The 19,666-nt window shown below is 45.1% G+C and overlaps 1 protein-coding gene across 1 annotated transcript; it reads left to right on the forward strand.

Moving 5' to 3' along the window:
- The first annotated feature begins 13,245 nt into the window (after positions 1–13,245).
- LOC118232545 lies at positions 13,246–14,062 on the forward strand. The gene has a single exon (XM_035427613.1). It carries the CDS (start codon positions 13,246–13,248, stop codon positions 13,948–13,950), a length of 705 nt encoding a protein of 234 aa, XP_035283504.1. The 3' UTR covers positions 13,951–14,062.
- Positions 14,063–19,666: the final 5,604 nt, after the last annotated feature.

Consider the following 19,666-nt stretch of genomic DNA (forward strand, 5'->3'; position numbering starts at 1 on the left):
TGTTTATCTTGCCTGCATGCTTGATCATTTTGAACACTGCGTGTAATGTTATTGCAGAAAACCACTACGAGGTTGCCGTACACGCTTGTGTGTTGCATAGGTAACGACAATAACGTCTTTTTTACAGTAGCCTATATTCAGTCAGCGCGAGCTTCGGTTTTACTGTACATACAGTCAGCGGAGTTAGCTAACACATAGGCCTATAATCTTAAAGAGTTTTTATCAAAGTTTTATGAGGGCGAATTTAAAACTAACTGCACATAAAGTGTTAGCGATGTTACAAGAAATGAGTGAAGCAGAATCAGATGCAGCGGAGGCAATGAATTTTGACGACAGTGATGATCTGTCTTGGGTCTGTGAGAGTGACAGTGAGCCAGAAACACAGAGGCCGAGCAAAAAAAGTTGTCTTTCATCTATCGATGCAGTTCTGTGTACAGCTGTTCCAGCTAACATGCCATCCACGTCAAGAGAGAATCCGCCACCCATATCAAGTCCATTGTCGCCAGATGTGCCCACATTACCACCCACACCAAGAGCACGTCTACCAGCATCACCAGCCCAGACTGGGAGGCAGGAGGTACGAAAAGACAGTTTGGAACACATTTCAGCCTGACGAACACTCCACGGGGAGGCTATCAGCACAGAAGGTCATGAGAGAAAATGCAGGCCCTGCAGCACAGGTGAAACGCAACACTGACAGTGCACTTGGTCCGTTTCTCTGTTTATGTGACACGAAAATGTTAGAACACATCAGAGACTGTACTGTAGCTGAGGCACGCAGGGTGAAAAATGACAGTTCATGGGACATGTTGGTTGACTAATTACAGGCATTCATTGCTCTCCTTTACGTGCGTGGTGTGTACGGTGGTAAGAGCATGAAGCTGGAAAACTTTTGGTCAGAAGAGTGGGGGATTCCATTTTTTGGAGAGACCATGGCACGGAATCGCTTTGTAAACACCTCACAGCTAGACCAATGAGGGTTTGTAGCTGGAGGGGAAGGTATCGCGTGTTCTCCCTTGGCTGGTGTGATTCAAAACCGAGATGTTAGTTATTTTTCCTCTGTTCGTAAGAACAGGGCACAATTATAATTAAGAATGCACTGGTTCCGTTGCCACGGGTTAGATATGAAGGCGCTGCTTCATATCCCGCTTAAAACTGGCCTGAAACGGATCAGTAGCATTCAGGTTACTCTCCGTTCGTAAACGGGGCTATGCTGTCATCAGAGATATATCCGATCTGTCGCCGGACTGTCAATATCCTAATGGGAGCATCAGAAAATTCACAAATGCGCGGAACAACACAACAGATATATCCATGACCACATCAAGAAAGCGTAACAGTTACTAGGTTTTACCCTCGTATTAAATCTGACTCCATTTTATATGATAATTTAAAATTTGGGTTTAACTATACGTGGAACTTGGGAGTGGTTACACTCGACTCTATCTTGTGCCATTATTCCTCAATATATGCTCCCGGGTTTAGCATTATTGTTAAATCTCAGTTCGGCGAGGAATCCAGAGGGTAGGAGGCTGACCACCATAATACATGCCTTCCATGCCTGGCTTACATGGATAGGTCATCGACAGTTATGAGCCCAGGACGGTGCGTATCTATCGGGCTCCTTCAGGCGAATTTGACAAGAACCGGCGTATTACGCCCATGGGTTCTCTTAAGCCAAAACACCAGAACCAATACCACCAATCCCTTAACAGGCAGATCGTGGTCACCTATCTAACTTGAAGACCCCACTAAAGACGTTTTACTGTACTAGACCCCTGATCAGGAGGCCCCCGTCCGAACTGCCCCCCTGAGTATTTAAACGGAATTTCGGCTGAAAAGAAGATAAAATGGATTAGAGTCATGAAGACCACGCAAGTTAAAAATAAGAATTTATTGAACAGGCAGGTAGGTTATTATCTTCAATTCCAAATCAATTATAAGGGTTAAAACATAAAGACAGAGTAAAATAGTTCTTACCCAGACTGTTTAGCTACACACAGAGCACAGAGTATGTACCACGTGGGGAAGTCGTTTACGATCTTCCATAGCTATCTCTACACAGAACACATAGCCTAGTATGTGCACTGAGGGAAGTCGATTACGATCTTCCTTGTCTGTCTACACACAGCGCACAGAGTATGTGCACTGTGGGAAGTCGATTACGATCTTCCTTGTGAATCTACACACACCACACAGATTATGTGTAACGTGGGGAAGTCGGTTACGATCTTCCTCGATTGCTTTGTCTCCCTTCCTTTTAAGCCAAATCCCGCGTTTGGTCTAGGCATTACCATAAATTAACCTGTCCGAATCATAAATCTCTAATTCCGGCCCCCACCATTTGGAGGAGGTTGTTAAAACAATTGGTGGGGAAATGGGGAAAAGGAGATGATTACCAGAGAGGACATTCCATTGTGTTAGGTTTTTCCTGAGTTATTGAAACTATGGTTTTTCAAATTCTATTTGGTATGAAACATATTTCATTCAATTGCTATAATTTTCCTGAATATGTCCATACTAAACATGTCAAGTGGATGTAATATTATGGTGCAGTTGTCATGAAAATACCCTTTTGTTTAACCATTGTACATGCAATCCATGTTATTATTACATAATGCATAATACAATAATACAATGAAAACATGTGCATGGTTTGTACGGTTTTCCGGGATTTGTAAATAAGATATACAGATGGTTTATAGTCCAGATCCAGAAAAGAAATACAAAGTGTAATGTCAGAGGGGTCCATATGTGGGCAGTGTGGTACTGTCCCGTGTAGTGCCCCCACCAGGTGTCGGTCGCTTCACCCTTTACGACCCCAAAACACCCACACCCACAACCACAGACAAAGAGACTAGTTCCCCTTATCTTGGTTGTGTCCAGGTGGTAACATTCCAGAGAGCCAAATGGCCTGCCCATTCAGAGGAAGTCCGAGTGACTTATTGTTTTACCACAAGGCTCTCGGGTCCTTTGAAGTACACGCTGCGTCCCAGCATGCTGGCTCGTTCAAATGTCAGCCTTTTCTGGGTCCCAGTATAATTTCCCTCTTACAGCTCCCCCCTCTGGCCCAATGGGGGACACTTCAAAACGTCCTCCCAAGGGGTCATGGACACTTTCCCAAATGGTTGGTGCCGGAGGTCCAGGGTCGTAGGGCTGATGGTGGGAATAACTGGGAAGGCTGATATCAAGGGTTGTGTGGGTTGAGGTGTGTATGGTATGGAACAGATCAGATGTTGGAGTGAAGATGGGAACTTTTGTGCCTCAGATGACCTGTTGCACTAAGTCCATTCCATCAGTCGGGGCCCGCCGTGTTCCTAAGCACAGGAAAACTCACAAGACAGCTGACAGTGACGTAGGAACTTTGTACCAGGAGGTGTCCTCTCGATTGAATCTATCGAAGCAAAGTCTTGGAGACACTGTACTTAAGGTTGACATCCACGGGGCTGTGCAGAGGTTGAACCTTAATAACCTTGGTGGGATTATGGGGAAAAAGGTTTGTGAGACATGGTATATATGAATGAGGTAGTTCGGAGTTTTCATGACAACTGCATTTTGTGGTAAATATGTTTTTTGTCCTTCTCATGGTAATATCCTTTGTAATTTTGGATAAACTGGATTTGGGAAATTAAAAAGAAAGGAGACAAAACTCAATACATTTTGTATGGATGGGTATTGAAAATGATAGTATAAAAATAAAGAACCATTATAATGAACATATGGTATAAAAATAAAGAAAAATGCAAAAAGCACAATTTAAGACATATAAGACAAGTAGTGTTCGGGGGTTGTAGCATCCTGAAGTCTGTGACAGATATATTTTAAAATGAATGTGAAACTTGCCATTAACATTAACAGAAATTCCATAAATATTAAGAAAATTTCACATATTTCTAAAACATTCTTCCAGAAAGGACCTACAAATCCCCTAACCATGAGGTGTGAAACTCTTTGCCTGTAGTTATGCAAAGAAGAGAAAATCTAGGTATGGTTACTATCTGCATAATTTGGGGTTAAACCACAACTGACAAAAATAAAAAGATGAAAAACAAAAAGAAAATCAGACACTGTCTTGGGAGTGTAGGTTTACTGCTCCTTAAATATTCAACAACTGACAGAGAAGGGGGGGAACAGAACAAGACAGACAGATGGGGAGAAGGGAGAAAGGAGGAGGAGGAACAGTAAATGAAAAAGAAGGAGGAGATCTACGGAGAGAAAATGTAGAAAAGTAGAATAAAGTGAGACCAGTAAGCCAGTCCTTGCCAAAAAATGACACCCCTTTCAACATTTTAATGTTAAAAGACAAACTTGATGTAAACTTAGGAGTAAGTGCTTCTTCTCCTTATTTATTTATTTATTTATTTATTTATTTGAGATATGTAGTTTGGAAGACTTCTTCCTTAAATAATTTTCCTTGCAGGCACAGATGATACTGGCCCTTATTAGCTGAGTTTAAGCTTGATGACCTTATGTTCATTTATGGCATTTGACTGGCTTATCAACGGTTTGCTAAAGATTCTAATATGTATATGTTGTGCTATGGTGAAATTCACACAAAAATACCATTAGATCTCTAGTATCTAACATGCCTTGGCTAATGTAATTGGCACCCAAATAAGTCTGTTAGTGAATTCTAACCATTTCTAAATGGCGTGCACAGGCATGCGTTAATAATTAATATATTATTAGTTAATATTATTAGTTTAAATCCTCTGATTTCCTCCTTGTGCCGCTAAAACACACAGAATAAAAACCCAGATGAAAACAATAGGGTACTCCAGAATTCACTACACTTTTTTGAAAGCGAGCTTTCTAAAGAAAGGTGAATGGTGGCACACCTATGCCTACATAACTTAATTTAGCTCTAGGCTAATGGTTATTTTATTTATAATAGGCCAAAGTCTATTTTTTGGTTGGTTGTAAGCCATGTTGGAATTTTACTTTCTACACTGGCTTATCTCAACTGTTTCATAAATCCTAACCTATTTATTTAATTAATAGTACACCACTGTTTACTGAGACAGATAACACAGGCCAAGGACCTTGGTTCCAGCACCTCAGAAATGCAGAAGTTCTGTGTCCTGATACCTTTTCACCAGTTTCAGAGGTCTTTAGACATGAGTCCCACATGCGGCAAATTCCAGACGGTCGCCACCCTTGTTGTAGCCTGCGGCTACACTTTCAGAGGGATGGAGACTTGCATTTGCCGTGGCACTCAGCGGTCCTGTGACATTACATCGGGCACGGTACTCAGAGGTTCAGTGACTACACTGGTACCGGCCTCGATCTCTGAGACTTAAAATATGGTTTCCTCCGGACAGATACGAACAGTTTCAAAACTTGGTGCAGCTGCAGTCTGCACTGTCAGAGGTCTTGAGACGTGTGTACCGCCGCAGGGCCATACCTGGGTTTAAGGATCAGCACAGACTCTGCTTTCAGGACTGGAACTTTGAAGCCGAGGTTATGCACCTGATTCAGCATTCAGCAGTGTTTTAATATTATTTAATTTAAATATAATAAGAAGCTTGCCACTTTTCCTGGGTTAGCCCCCTAGCAAAGTTCAAACTTCTTCGCGTGTGCATTCTGTGATTGCACACGCTTACTGGCAGCTATAAACTTTCTCACTGTTCACCTTCTATTGCTTTTTAGTCTTTCATACTCCATTCTGTTCACCTTCAGAATTCACTGGCTTTTCACCAGTGCCTCATTTCTCCTGAGTTTGAGCAAGGTTTTCTGCGCCTCTGCGCAGAAACAGTAGTAAGCCTTGCATCAAAACTCCCTTCCTTTCTACAAACGCTTACATTTTCGTACACATACGCAACCATCTACTGCTATAGGCTAGTTTTTCCTAAAACGCATTTTGCCGTATTAGCACAACACATTTCCTAAAAACATGCCAGCCTAAGCATCTCTTCTTTCCCTGTTCATGAATTCCCCAAAGGGTAGTAGTATGGAAAATGCCTGGTTTCTACGGTCCCAGGCCTGTCTGGGATATGTCGATCCCCTGCACAGTGACTAAAAAACTCTCCCTAGCACAGGCTAATATATGAGAATTGTGTCACTCACCACACCAAGGATCAGGGAAACCCAGAGAAGAAAATGCGAGATACCCACAGTGAAGGGTATCACGCCGGGATGAAAAACACCAGCAGAACATTCAGGGAACACTCCAGATACTCATATCACGTCGGGGTCACCACTTGTAAACACCTCACAGCTAGACCAATGAGGGTTTGTAGCTGGAGGGGAAGGTATCGCGTGTTCTCCCTTGGCTGGTGTGATTCAAAACCGAGATGTTAGTTATTTTCCTCTGTTCGTAAGAACAGGGCACAATTATAATTAAGAATGCACTGGTTCCGTTGCCACGGGTTAGATATGAAGGCGCTGCTTCATATCCCGCTTAAAACTGGCCTGAAACGGATCAGTAGCATTCAGGTTACTCTCCGTTCGTAAACGGGGCTATGCTGTCATCAGAGATATATCCGATCTGTCGCCGGACTGTCAATATCCTAATGGGAGCATCAGAAAATTCACAAATGCGCGGAACAACACAACAGATATATCCATGACCACATCAAGAAAGCGTAACAGTTACTAGGTTTTACCCTCGTATTAAATCTGACTCCATTTTATATGATAATTTAAAATTTGGGTTTAACTATACGTGGAACTTGGGAGTGGATTACACTCGACTCTATCTTGTGCCATTATTCCTCAATATATGCTCCCGGGTTTAGCATTATTGTTAAATCTCAGTTCGGCGAGGAATCCAGAGGGTAGGAGGCTGACCACCATAATACATGCCTTCCATGCCTGGCTTACATGGATAGGTACATCGACAGTTATGAGCCAGGACGGTGCGTATCTATCGGGCTCCTTCAGGCGAATTTGACAAGAACCGGCGTATTACGCCCATGGGTTCTCTTAAGCCAAAACACCAGAACCAATACCACCAATCCCTTAACAGGCAGATCGTGGTCACCTATCTAACTTGAAGACCCCACTGAAGACGTTTTACTGTACTAGACCCCTGATCAGGAGGCCCCCGTCCGAACTGCCCCCCTGAGTATTTAAACGGAATTTCGGCTGAAAAGAAGATAAAATGGATTAGAGTCATGAAGACCACGCAAGTTAAAATCAGAAGAATTTATTGAACAGGCAGGTAGGTTATTATCTTCAATTTCCAAAATCAATTATAAAGGTTAAAACAGAAATGCAGAGTAAAGAGTTCTTACCAGCCTGTTTAGCTACACACAGAGCACAGAGTATGTACCACGTGGGGAAGTCGTTTACGATCTTCCATGGCTATCTCTACACAGAACACATAGCCTAGTATGTGCACTGAGGGAAGTCGATTACGATCTTCCTTGTCTGTCTACACACAGCGCACAGAGTATGTGCACTGTGGGAAGTCGATTACGATCTTCCTTGTGAATCTACACACACCACACAGATTATGTGTAACGTGGGGAAGTCGGTTACGATCTTCCTCGATTGCTTTGTCTCCCTTCCTTTTAAGCCAAATCCCGCGTTTGGTCTAGGCATTACCATAAATTAACCTGTCCGAATCATAAATCTCTAATTCCGGCCCCCACCATTTGGAGGAGGTTGTTAAAACAATTGGTGGGGAAATGGGGAAAAGGAGATGATTACCAGAGAGGACATTCCATTGTGTTAGGTTTTTCCTGAGTTATTGAAACTATGGTTTTTCAAATTCTATTTGGTATGAAACATATTTCATTCAATTGCTATAATTTTCCTGAATATGTCCATACTAAACATGTCAAGTGGATGTAATATTATGGTGCAGTTGTCATGAAAATACCCTTTTGTTTAACCATTGTACATGCAATCCATGTTATTATTACATAATGCATAATACAATAATACAATGAAAACATGTGCATGGTTTGTACGGTTTTCCGGGATTTGTAAATAAGATATACAGATGGTTTATAGTCCAGATCCAGAAAAGAAATACAAAGTGTAATGTCAGAGGGGTCCATATGTGGGCAGTGTGGTACTGTCCCGTGTAGTGCCCCCACCAGGTGTCGGTCGCTTCACCCTTTACGACCCCAAAACACCCACACCCACAACCACAGACAAAGAGACTAGTTCCCCTTATCTTGGTTGTGTCCAGGTGGTAACATTCCAGAGAGCCAAATGGCCTGCCCATTCAGAGGAAGTCCGAGTGACTTATTGTTTTACCACAAGGCTCTCGGGTCCTTTGAAGTACACGCTGCGTCCCAGCATGCTGGCTCGTTCAAATGTCAGCCTTTTCTGGGTCCCAGTATAATTTCCCTCTTACAGCTTCAAAGAGATAATGCGATTGTAGCAAGTCGAGTGCTACCGCTCGTTTGAGAGAGGAGAGAGACACGTTAATTTTTCAGGACGCGACTGCGTCTTGTTTTATTTTCGGCCGCCACGCGGCTTTCTGGTCACAATACACAATAACAGAGTTTTGGTTTCACAATTCACGGCTGACAGCCTGTCAGCTCTTCTTCCGTCTCCCGTGCTCTCTCTTCTCTCTCTGTCGAGCAGCTTTTAAACGTCCAGGCTCACTGTCGAGGTAATCAGCACATTGTCAATCAATCACACAATTAACCATCAGTGCTGATTAATAAACCCCAACAGCCGTGGCGCAGAGTTCCGAGAGCCGCCCCGCCCACTCTCTCTCTGCAGCCAACGCAAAACCACGCCCACCCTACCACATACCCCCACCGCCCGACTTAGGCCGGGGAGCCATCCGGCCGATGACCGACCCCCCCCCCACCCCCTTCGGGGCGAGAGAGGAAGTCCGCCACCACCATCTGCGCCCCCGGCCTATGAACCACCTTAAAATTAAAGGGCTGTAGAGCCAGATACCACCGGGTGATTCGCGGGTTGGTATCCTTCATGCGGTGGAGCCATTGGAGGGGAGCGTGGTCCGAACAGAGGGTGAATGGGCGACTCAGCAGGTAGTAGCGCAGGGACCCGACCGCCCACCGGATGGCGAGGCACTCCTTTTCTACCGTGCTGTACCTCGCCTCCCGCTGGGATAGTTTGCAGCTGAGGTACAGCACCGGGCGGTCGACTCCCTCCACCTGCTGGGTCAAAATAGCCCCCAGCCCTCTGTCCGATGCGTCGGTCTGCAGGATAAAAGGAAGAGAGAAATTAGGGGTGAACAAGAGCGGCTCCCCGCAGAGGACTTCCTTTACCCTCTCAAACGCTCGCTGGCACGGCTCCGTCCACTGGACCGGATCTGAGGCACCTTTGCAAGTTAAATCAGTCAAGGGGCTGGTCAGCTGTGAAAACGCCGGAATAAACCGCCTATAGTAGCCGGCCAACCCCAAGAACCTCCTTACCTCTTTTTTCGTCTTGGGTCGTGGACAGGTCGCAATCGCCGCGGTTTTATCCACCAGAGGTCGCACCTGTCCACTTCCCAAGTGGTACCCCAAATACCGTACCTCCGCTCGGCCAATCGCACACTTCTTTGGGTTAGCTGTGAGCCCCGCCTGCCTCAAGGACTCGAGCACCGCCCCCACATGCCGCATATGCTGTGCCCATCTGCTACTGTGGATGATAACATCATCCAGATAGGCAGCAGGATACGCAGCATGCGGACGCAGCAGCCGATCCATCAGGCGCTGGAAGGTGGCTGGGGCCCCGAACAACCCAAACGGAAGTGTTCGGAATTGGTACAAACCGTCCGGAGCGGAGAAAGCCGATTTCTCTTTGGACTTTGCAGACAAGGGAATCTGCCAATAGCCCTTAGTCAGATCCAGTGTTGAGAAAAAACGAGCCGTGCCCAGCCGATCCAGGAGTTCGTCGACCCTAGGCATAGGATAGGCATCAAAATGTGACACAGCATTCACTTTCCTATAATCCACACAGAACCGAATAGAGCCATCCGGCTTACTTACCAGCACGATGGGGCTATTCCAGGCACTGTGGGACTCCTCTATTACACCCAACTCCAGCATGGCCTTTATTTCTGCCTGCACCAATTTCTTTTTGTGCTCCGGCAGTCTATAGGGGCGGGAACGTACCGTTACTCCCGGGGGGGTGTCGATATGGTGGTGTATGAGGTTCGTGCGTCCTGGTAGGGGAGAAAACACATCCGCAAACCGTTTTTGCAACATGGCAAGGTCTGCTCTCTGACTTGGCGAGCGGTGGCTATCTGAAAGGGGTGGGGTCTGATTGATTGAATTTACTACCTCCGGCCCCAGCTCGTCCCTCTCCTGATCCACCGTTACCAGAGAAACAGCCACCACCTCTTTCCAGGCTTTTAATAAATTGAGGTGATAAATCTGTTTCGCTCCCTCTCTATCAGCACGCTCCACCTCATAGTCAACCTCCCCAACTCGTCGTGTGACCACGAAGGGCCCTTGCCACTTGGCGAGTAATTTTGTACTGGAGGTTGGAAGTAATACCAGGACTTTATCTCCCGGCGAGAACTGTCGTAGTTTCGTCCCTCTATTGTAGTGCCTCTGCTGACGTTCCTGAGCCTCGAGCAAATTCTCCCGTGACAACCGACCCAGTGTATGGAGTTTTGCTCGCAGGTCCATAACGTACTGCAACTCATTTTTGCTGGGGCTTGGACCGTCCTCCCAGCTTTCTTTAACTAGGTCCAATATTCCCCGAGGTTTTCTACCGAATAACAGTTCAAAGGGAGAAAATCCCGTGGAGGCCTGGGGAACCTCCCGCACTGCAAATAATAGAGGGACTAACCACTTATCCCAATTTCGGCTATCGTCGTGAATGAACTTTCGAATCATGGACTTCAGAGTTCTATTAAACCGCTCCACAAGCCCATCTGTTTGGGGATGGTATACACTGGTTCTAATAGAGCGGACGCCCAGTAATCCGTATAGCTCATTTAGTGTACGTGACATAAACGAAGTGCCCTGATCAGTCAGAATCTCTTTCGGGATTCCGACCCGGGAGATAATTTGAAACAGAGCTTGTGCAACACTCTTAGCTGAAATATTGCGCAACGGTACTGCTTCGGGATACCGGGTCGCATAATCCACCAAGACCAACATGAAACGGTATCCCTGGGTGCTCCGTTCAAATGGCCCGATGAGGTCCATAGCAATTTGGTCAAAGGGAACCTCTATTAAGGGTAGTGGGCGCAAAGGCGCTTTTGGGGTGGCCGGGGGGTTCACTAATTGACATTCGGGACAGGACGCACACCACCGACGTACGTCCGCCCAAATGCCCGGCCAGTAAAACCGAGCCATTATTCGGTGTAGTGACTTATCATACCCTAAGTGTCCTGCCATGGGGTTGTAATGAGCCGCCTGGAAAACCATTTCCCGGCGGTTTTTGGGTACCAACAACTGGGTCGTTTCTTCACCGGTCTGAGCGTCACGACACACTCGATACAACCTGTCCCTAATAATAGAAAAATAAGGGTGAGAGAGTACTGCATCGGGGCGCACCTGCTGACCATCAATCCGCATCACTTGGTCATAGGCAAAGCATAAGGTGTCGTCCCGAGACTGCTCGAGTGGGAAATCCTCCGCGGGTTGGAATACAGGACCCCGGGGAGTCTCAACCGGAGGCTCGCGTGGGTCCCTCCCCGCCCCGGCCGTGTCGGGCGGCCCTGCGTCACCACCGTCAACAGCACACACGTCACACTTCCCAATCGGTCGAGATCGCAACCCCAGCATGTTTCTAGAAATCTCCCTAAACCCCGCCCAATCAGTACCCAAGATTAGGGGATGCGCAAGCCGGGAGCTAACCGCAGCCTTCACAATATGCGTTTTTCCCTGGTAACAAATTTCCACGGGTACTACCGGATACTTGTGCACATCTCCATGCACACACCGAATGGAAACCCAGGGTGCCTTTACCAATGCCTCGGTTCGAACCAGGTTTTGCTGGATCAGGGACTGCATAGCCCCCGAATCCAACAGCGCCCGGTGTTCACTCCCTTGCACCCTTACCGGGATGCAGTACGCTCCCTCCTGATCGGGAGCGGAAGTGGGTGGCCCGACCACCCGGACCACCTGCCCCACAGCTGGTGACCCAGCTGTCCGCACCGCCAACACCCCGGTCTGAGCGTCTGAGGCGCCCTCTGCGAGCCGGAGCCCCCCGCCACTGAGCCTGGACCTGGAGAGGGAATCGGAAAAAAGGGGGGATTAGTTTGAGGAAAGGGAGGGGGCAGAGCCCTGGGGACAGAGGAGGGGCCAGTACGAGGAGGGGGTCTTCTCCTGGGCGCCGGTTCCGGCCGTGCTTGCTGCTGGGCGCTGGGGTATAGCACTAGGTGGTCCTCCGCCAGGGTAACCGCCCCCTCTAAGTTGGTCGGGCAATGGCAGCGCACCCAATTCGCCGTTCCCTCCGGCAACCCTTCCAGGAACTGTTCCAGTACGACCTGCTCCACTACGCCCCCGGCGGACCGGATCTCTGGTTGTAGCCAACGCCGGGCCATGTGGGTTAGCCTTCCCCAGTTAAAAGGGGCAGGAGGTGTACAACCCACTCCTCGTGGGGCCACTGGCACGCCTCCGCTGCCACCTCAAAACTCTCCACGAATGCCTGGATGTCATCGTCGGCTGTCATTTTGGGTATGTGGATCCGGAGAGGGGATCGGGACGGCGGGTCCCGGGAGCTGGTTTCCTCGGCGGCAGCCAGCTGTCGCAGCGCCTGGGTCTGGAGGGAGGCTTGTGCACGCAGAGCCTCCATCTGCTCTGCGTGTACGGCCGCCTGCCTCTCCTGCATTTGGGCCATCCCCTCCAGCATCCGCGCCAGCGCTACGAGAGGCTGCGCCGCCTCGCTCCGGTTTGGGTCCATTTTTGACCTTCTCTCTCTCTCTCTCTCTTTCTGCCGCTCCCCGTACGGGCCACCACTGTAGCAAGTCGAGTGCTACCGCTCGTTTGAGAGAGGAGAGAGACACGTTCATTTTTCAGGACGCGACTGCGTCTTGTTTTATTTTCGGCCGCCACGCGGCTTTCTGGTCACAATACACAATAACAGAGTTTTGGTTTCACAATTCACGGCTGACAGCCCGTCAGCTCTTCTTCCGTCTCCCGTGCTCTCTCTTCTCTCTCTGTCGAGCAGCTTTTAAACGTCCAGGCTCACTGTCGAGGTAATCAGCACATTGTCAATCAATCACACAATTAACCATCAGTGCTGATTAATAAACCCCAACAGCCGTGGTACAGAGTTCCGAGAGCCGCCCCGCCCACTCTCTCTCTGCAGCCAACGCAAAACCACGCCCACCCTACCACAGCGATTTTTGCACTTTGATGGGAAAGATACGAGATGGGCCCGCCTGCAAACAGGGCCTGCCTGCAAACAGACAAATTTTCCCTTGTGTCCGATGTTTGGAACAAGTTTGTGCAGAACAGCATCGCCTGCTACAAACCTGGAGCGAACATTACAGTGAACGAGCAGTTGTTCCCCACGAAAGCTTGGTGCTGGTTCACCCAGTACGTGTCTAGCAAGCCAGATAAATCTGGCATCAAATCCTGGTTGGCTGCGGATGTGGACAGCAAATACATGCTGAATGGATTCCCATACTTGGGGAAAGATGAAAGTCGACCACCAGGGCAGCGACTGGGCGAGAATGTGGTCATGAGGCTCATGGAGCCTTTTCTTGGAAAAGGGAGGAATGTCACCATGGACAATTTCTTCACCTCTGTGTCACTGGCAAAGAAACTGGTGAGCAACAGCATGGTCGGCATAATCAACAAAAACCGGCGAGAGCTGCCCCCCTCCGCCCAACAACAAGGAGAGCTGTTCACGACATCAGTGCTGAAACACGAGAGAGTCATACTTACGGTGTACAGATGCAAGCCAAGAAAAAACATCTGTCTTCTCAGTACTTTGCACCCGACTGTGGCCATCAACAACGACGCAAAGAGGAAACCCGAGACTGTGACGTACTACAACGCAACAAAGGTTGGAGTTGAAATCTTAGACCAGATGGCCAGGCTGTACTCCGTGAAAGGAGGCACTTGTCGATAGCCCGTTGCGGTCTTTTACAACGTGCTGGACCTGGCTGTGATCAATGCCCATGTCCTATACAAGGCATGCACAGGCGAGAAAATTCCCCGAAGAGACTTCATCCTGAAGCTTGCAAAAGAGAAGTTTGTCAGGTACTTTGGGAGAAGTACCTGAACGCCAAAACCCCTGCAACAACAGAGCCAATACCAAAGGGCAAGGGCATCCGGAGGCAGTGTCAGGTCGCCAGATGCAATCAAAATAAAACATGTGAGATGTCAAAAATGCAAGCAACCTGTGGAAAATGTACATGGAGAGTCGAGAAAATTTGTGCTGACTGTCAATAGGACAGGGGAACATGCCGGGTGCAGAGTACATGTCGTAAAGAGATGTCGGCAGTGAGAATCATCACAAAAGTCAGCATAGCCCTCTCACTGCTGACATCTCTTCACGAATTATACAAATAGCAGCTGAAAAAGTGTGCGCATTGGATACATTTTACAAACCCCATACAATGTATCGACATGGAACTAGAATATTTTTCTTTCCATTATACACCATTACTTTGCATTTGAATGTTCGTTTTTTAGTGGACAGTTTATGGATTTAAATATTACGGTCAAATTTACCGTTTCTGGCCATTTTAGGTATTTTTTCTTTCATTGTCTCAAAAAACAAGGATTACAAAAGTGTTTAAATTCTCCTGTTTTCTGTTTTACCATTCTGTGTATTCTTTGGCCACAACTGAGAATATATATTTCAATGTGGTGTTTGTTAAAAAAAAACACACATTGAATGTTTTATAGCATGTAGCCTACTGCTAAGATTAAATAAATACATACATGATGTTAGTTGACATACAAACATGGTGTGTTCACTAAAGTATTATTTTCACAGTTGTTGACATTATTTGCAATGTTTTACACTATTTACATGTCACGGTCAAATTGACCGTTCCTGGCTATTTAAGGTAGTATGGAATCTTGGCCGTTCTCATGTTAAGAGCCCTGTGAGCTAATCAACTTGAGCTGCCTCAGGTGTGCTGCAGCAGAGTGGAAAATTCCACAGTCCTGGACTCTGCTGTAGCCCTGTCCATGGTTCTGAACCTGTGGAATCTTATCTGGTCTGCACAGTGCTTTCCCTGGTTCTGAAATCCGCCAATAGGTAGTTGGGGAGGTAATGACCTCTCACCACTTGTCCTAGTGGTCGGGAGCGCCGATAGGGCTGCCCGCCGTGGTGTTACTGGATCTCTTTTGGGCTCAGTTCTGGAACCACAATGGTTTTCAGCCCATGCCAAAGATTATAACCTATTTGAAAAAACTTTGTAAAATTGGTTAGAAAATCTTTCTGCCCTCTATGAGGGATACTGACCTTTGGTATATGGTCTAAAAAACCACTACAATGACAATAAATTCACCAGTTCCAGACAGTTTGAATATTGAATGTGTGAATTCAATGCTCTTTGGGAACATAAAACAAGCTTACCAGGAAGGTGAGACCATTATTATGGGTGACTTCAATTACCCCACTATAAAGTGGAAATTGATGACAGGACAAGAAATAAGTAAGGAAGAATTTGATGTTATAAATTACATTATAAATGATGTTCTAAATGACGTCAGTCAGCCTACAATAGGGAAATTAATTCTGGATCTGGTGCTATGTAATGATCGCAAAAGAATTTGCAGCGTAGAGGTAATCAAGCCACTTTGGATCATTCTGCAGTTAGATTTGATATATTTTGGCTAATTGACAGGGCCACCTCTAAGGCCAGAATTGAAAATTTTAGATAAGCCAATTTTAACAAAGTGCGAGCACATTTAAATAGTATAGACTGGGTGCAACTTCTTGATTACAAGACTGTGAAAGTGGGGCACGTTTAAGAGGGTTATTCTTGAGGCACAATGTAAATTTCTTCCAAAGGTAATGAAAAGTAAGTTGAAGAAGCAGTTTCCCCAGTGGATGAAGAAAACCATTCGGGAGAGTCCAAGAAAAAAAAAAACTGTATAAGATACATAAAAACAACAGCACGGAGAGTAATAACGCTGAATATAGTAATATGCATGCTAAGGTTAAAAAAGAACTATGGGAAGCTATGAGGCTATTTGAAAGGCAAATTGCACAAGATGCAAAAAATAATCGTTTCTTTCAAAACTGTAGCAGGAAAAGGAAATTTAAGGAATATATCAGGTGCATAAAAAATGGAGCATTGCTCTATAAGAATAATAATATTGCTGATGACTTAAATAATTACTTTGTTGAGAGTTTTAGGTTACTAATAGACTGGATGGCATTTTCAGAATGTCTTAGTAGATATTGTTATAGAAGATAAAGAAGTACTGGATAAATTACATAAACAAAAGACAAATAAGACAGCAGGACCTGATGGCATATACCCAAGGGTACTCAAAGAGTTAGGTGAGATTGTTACACCTAGTTACACCTTGGCGGGGGTGGCATACCCCATACCTATACAGCACTGAGAGTTTGGAACTTTTCAGGGTTTCCTACAGAAATAACCACAATGACCACAGACTCTCAGCCCTTAAAAACATTAATTTCTGTACCTTGTGATTAGAGCCCAACTGATATATCGGAGGACCGATATATCAGGCTAATATTTCCATTTTTGAACCATATCTGTATCGGTAGTCAAGGACGACGTGGCTGATATGTAGGACCGATAATTTTTTTATTATTTTTTTTTTAACACTGACACATGGGCGCTTCTAGAGACCAAGACCAAGACCAAGACCGAGGGGGGTCGAGACCGAGACCAAGACCAAGACTGAGGGGGGGCAAGACCGAGACCGAGACCAAGACCAAGACCGAGGAGGGGCGAGGAACCCTGGATCTGTATGTGAGAGTATGCTGTTAATAAACAAAAGCATTAGTTTATAGTAGTTCTATTAAACATATGTATTTATTTGAAATTTCAACAGTAGAAAAAAAAATAAGTAAAAAAATATTTTAACAATTGAACAGTAAAAAAATAATTTAACAATTGAACAGAATATAACAACAATTTAACAAAAATATTTTAGCACAATGTCTGTAATGGTGCTTGCCTAAGTGAAAAGTTGATATTTAGTTAACTATTTTTCCATTGTGAAGTAGCTCGTAGTTTGGTAAACTAGTTTTAGAGTAGTTTCCTCAACACTGTTGAAAGGTGAGTCTCTAATCAACCAAAATACAGATTTTACTAGATTAAATTTTTTTAAGTTGGCTGTGTGACATCATCTGTCCATTGCCCTACTTTGTACTCCAAGAACCTGAAATACAGGGAGGAAGAATCTATATGATTGTTGGTAATATGAACATCAATCACATCAAAAGAGCAATCTTAATCATAATGTATAACAGGATACTCAACTTAATTGGCAGGAAGGCCACTTGAAAAATGTTTTTTATGTCGGGGGCCAGAGTATAGTGACAGGGGTCTGTATGCATGCTTGTTTTTGTGCTGCATATTTGTAGACCCAAATTGTGACTTTATGGTGATTCTGTGGTTCAGTATATAAATGACGATATTTAAATTGCAGCTTACCGATTTTTTTCCTCGTCAAAATGTTGCGACTTCGGAGCGCAATTTCATTTTCCCAGTAACGTAGCATTAAATGGCTGGTATGTCCAGATTCCTCTAGGTCTCTAGTTTCATATCTTCGCTCTAGCATTAGAACTGAGCTCGTTAGACCCCACAGAAGACAGCGATACGCTCGTCTTCAGAGGTTTCAAATCAACTACGGTTTTGGAAATGTTATGTGATACTGATAAATGACCTCGTGGGCCAATGAAAAATGCTTCTTTCATATTTTTTATTGGGGTGGGACAAATGCACGTGTTCTAAATATTGAGGGGGACGTATCCCCTGCGTCCGCCCCCCCAAAATATAATATGTATTGATATAGTGGTGTAGGTAAGTAGACTATTTAACAATTAGCTAGCTTCCAGCGCTAGCCAGCGCTACACTACCATCAACACACAACGCACACAGCACTCATACGCCGGTATGCACTTACAGCTAGCCACCTCTACAGCATTTTCAGTAATACGGGAGTATGCCGCTGAAATCCTCTATGGAAAGCAACCTCACAGCGATCTTATCTACGATCAGTAGGTAATGTGCTTCACTTTATTCGGCTGGAAAAGAGAGAGAGCCAACTTTTTTTTTTAGTCAGTGACATTTCCTTCTGACGTCTACAACGGCGATCGTGACCAACATTTATTTTGCCTTTTTTGTATAGCTATTTCCGTGGATAAAATTGCATTTATTATTATTATTTATTGGTAAAAACGTTTACTTCATATCCAGGGAGGTAGCCAACTACTTGAAAGTTAGATCACGTGTAGCCGTTTACTAATACGATTGCAATTCAGGCTCGAAAACAACCCGTTAAACAAAAGGAATTGCTGAGTTGTCTTAGAATCTTTATTGCAACAGAAACGGATGCTGTAACGAAACGTTAACTACGTTACAATGGATATAACAGCTGTTTTAGAATGTCATTGCGTCACCCAGACCATTTTTGCAGCCCAGATAAAAATTGGCGAGACACAGCCACAACGGCAAACCAGAGGGGCAGCTCAGCCAAAGAGGGAAAATAGGCTGTTGCTCGGGCAACTTTAGCCCGGCCTTTTGCATGTCCTTGTGCACTCACAGCTCTCGCTGTCTCCTGCGTGCAGGGATAAAAATTAAAATAAGCCAAGTGATTGGTTGCAACTGAAGAGGGAAGTTTTACATCCAATCACAGAAAAAAATAAAATAAAATAAAGCTCATTGTTTAGTCTTTCTTCCAAAAATAATGTGGTCATTGCTTTGCAGTGGACTGCCATGGTGTTTTCTTTATTAATTGCTTAATGCCCTTTATTGCTTAGAAGAGGGCTATTCCGCCCTCACTGGATAAGGGACAAAATCAATTTAATTAAAAATGAGTACATTTAATTTGCAATGCAAGGAGATGATAATCATACTTCCACCCCAGTAACTACCCCCCTTTACATCTATAAATATTTTCATTTTATTCACTCATATTTGTATTGTTAATAACAATTTAATTTTCTTTAGAAATAGCTATGACAGCCTAATAATAATTAAAATATTATTCACTGCTGTGCTGTCATGGGCAGAGGTGGGTAGTAACGCGTTATATTTACTCCGTTACATTTACTTAAGTAACTTTTTGAATAAATTGCACTTGTAAGAGTAGTTTTAATGCAACATACTTTTCACTTTTACTCGAGTATATTTGCGAAGAAAAAATGTTACTTTTACTCCGTTATATTCGGCTACATTCCGCTCGTTACTTTTATTTTTTACCCATTTTTTACTCAACGCACGTTCTGTTTGTTTCTTTCTCTCAGAGAGACTTCAGCCAAAGAGGCTGACTGCTTTGCTTTGGCGCTGTCATAGCCCCACATGACTCCGTTTCACCAATCAAACGTAGCCAGTCACAGCACAAAGAAGGATGAGTGGGCGACAACAATGGCTGAAACAACGGCGGGTGATTCGTAGGAGGCAGAACACCCCTGGCCTCACGTTCAAACTATGTTTTACTTACAGACTACCAAAAACAGTAGTTACATTATGCGCTGCCTTCTTTGTCTGCCTAGAAATGTTGACATTTCAGCCTACAAGAACTCAACTTCGAACTTGAGAAAATATAGCTAACTATTTGATTGAGTGGTCATTTATTGTCTTGGACAATCGGTTTGTGAAATATAAGCGCATTTGTGACGCCTG

This window comes from Anguilla anguilla, chromosome 7, assembly GCF_013347855.1.
Source record: "Anguilla anguilla isolate fAngAng1 chromosome 7, fAngAng1.pri, whole genome shotgun sequence".
Lineage (NCBI taxonomy): Eukaryota > Metazoa > Chordata > Actinopteri > Anguilliformes > Anguillidae > Anguilla > Anguilla anguilla.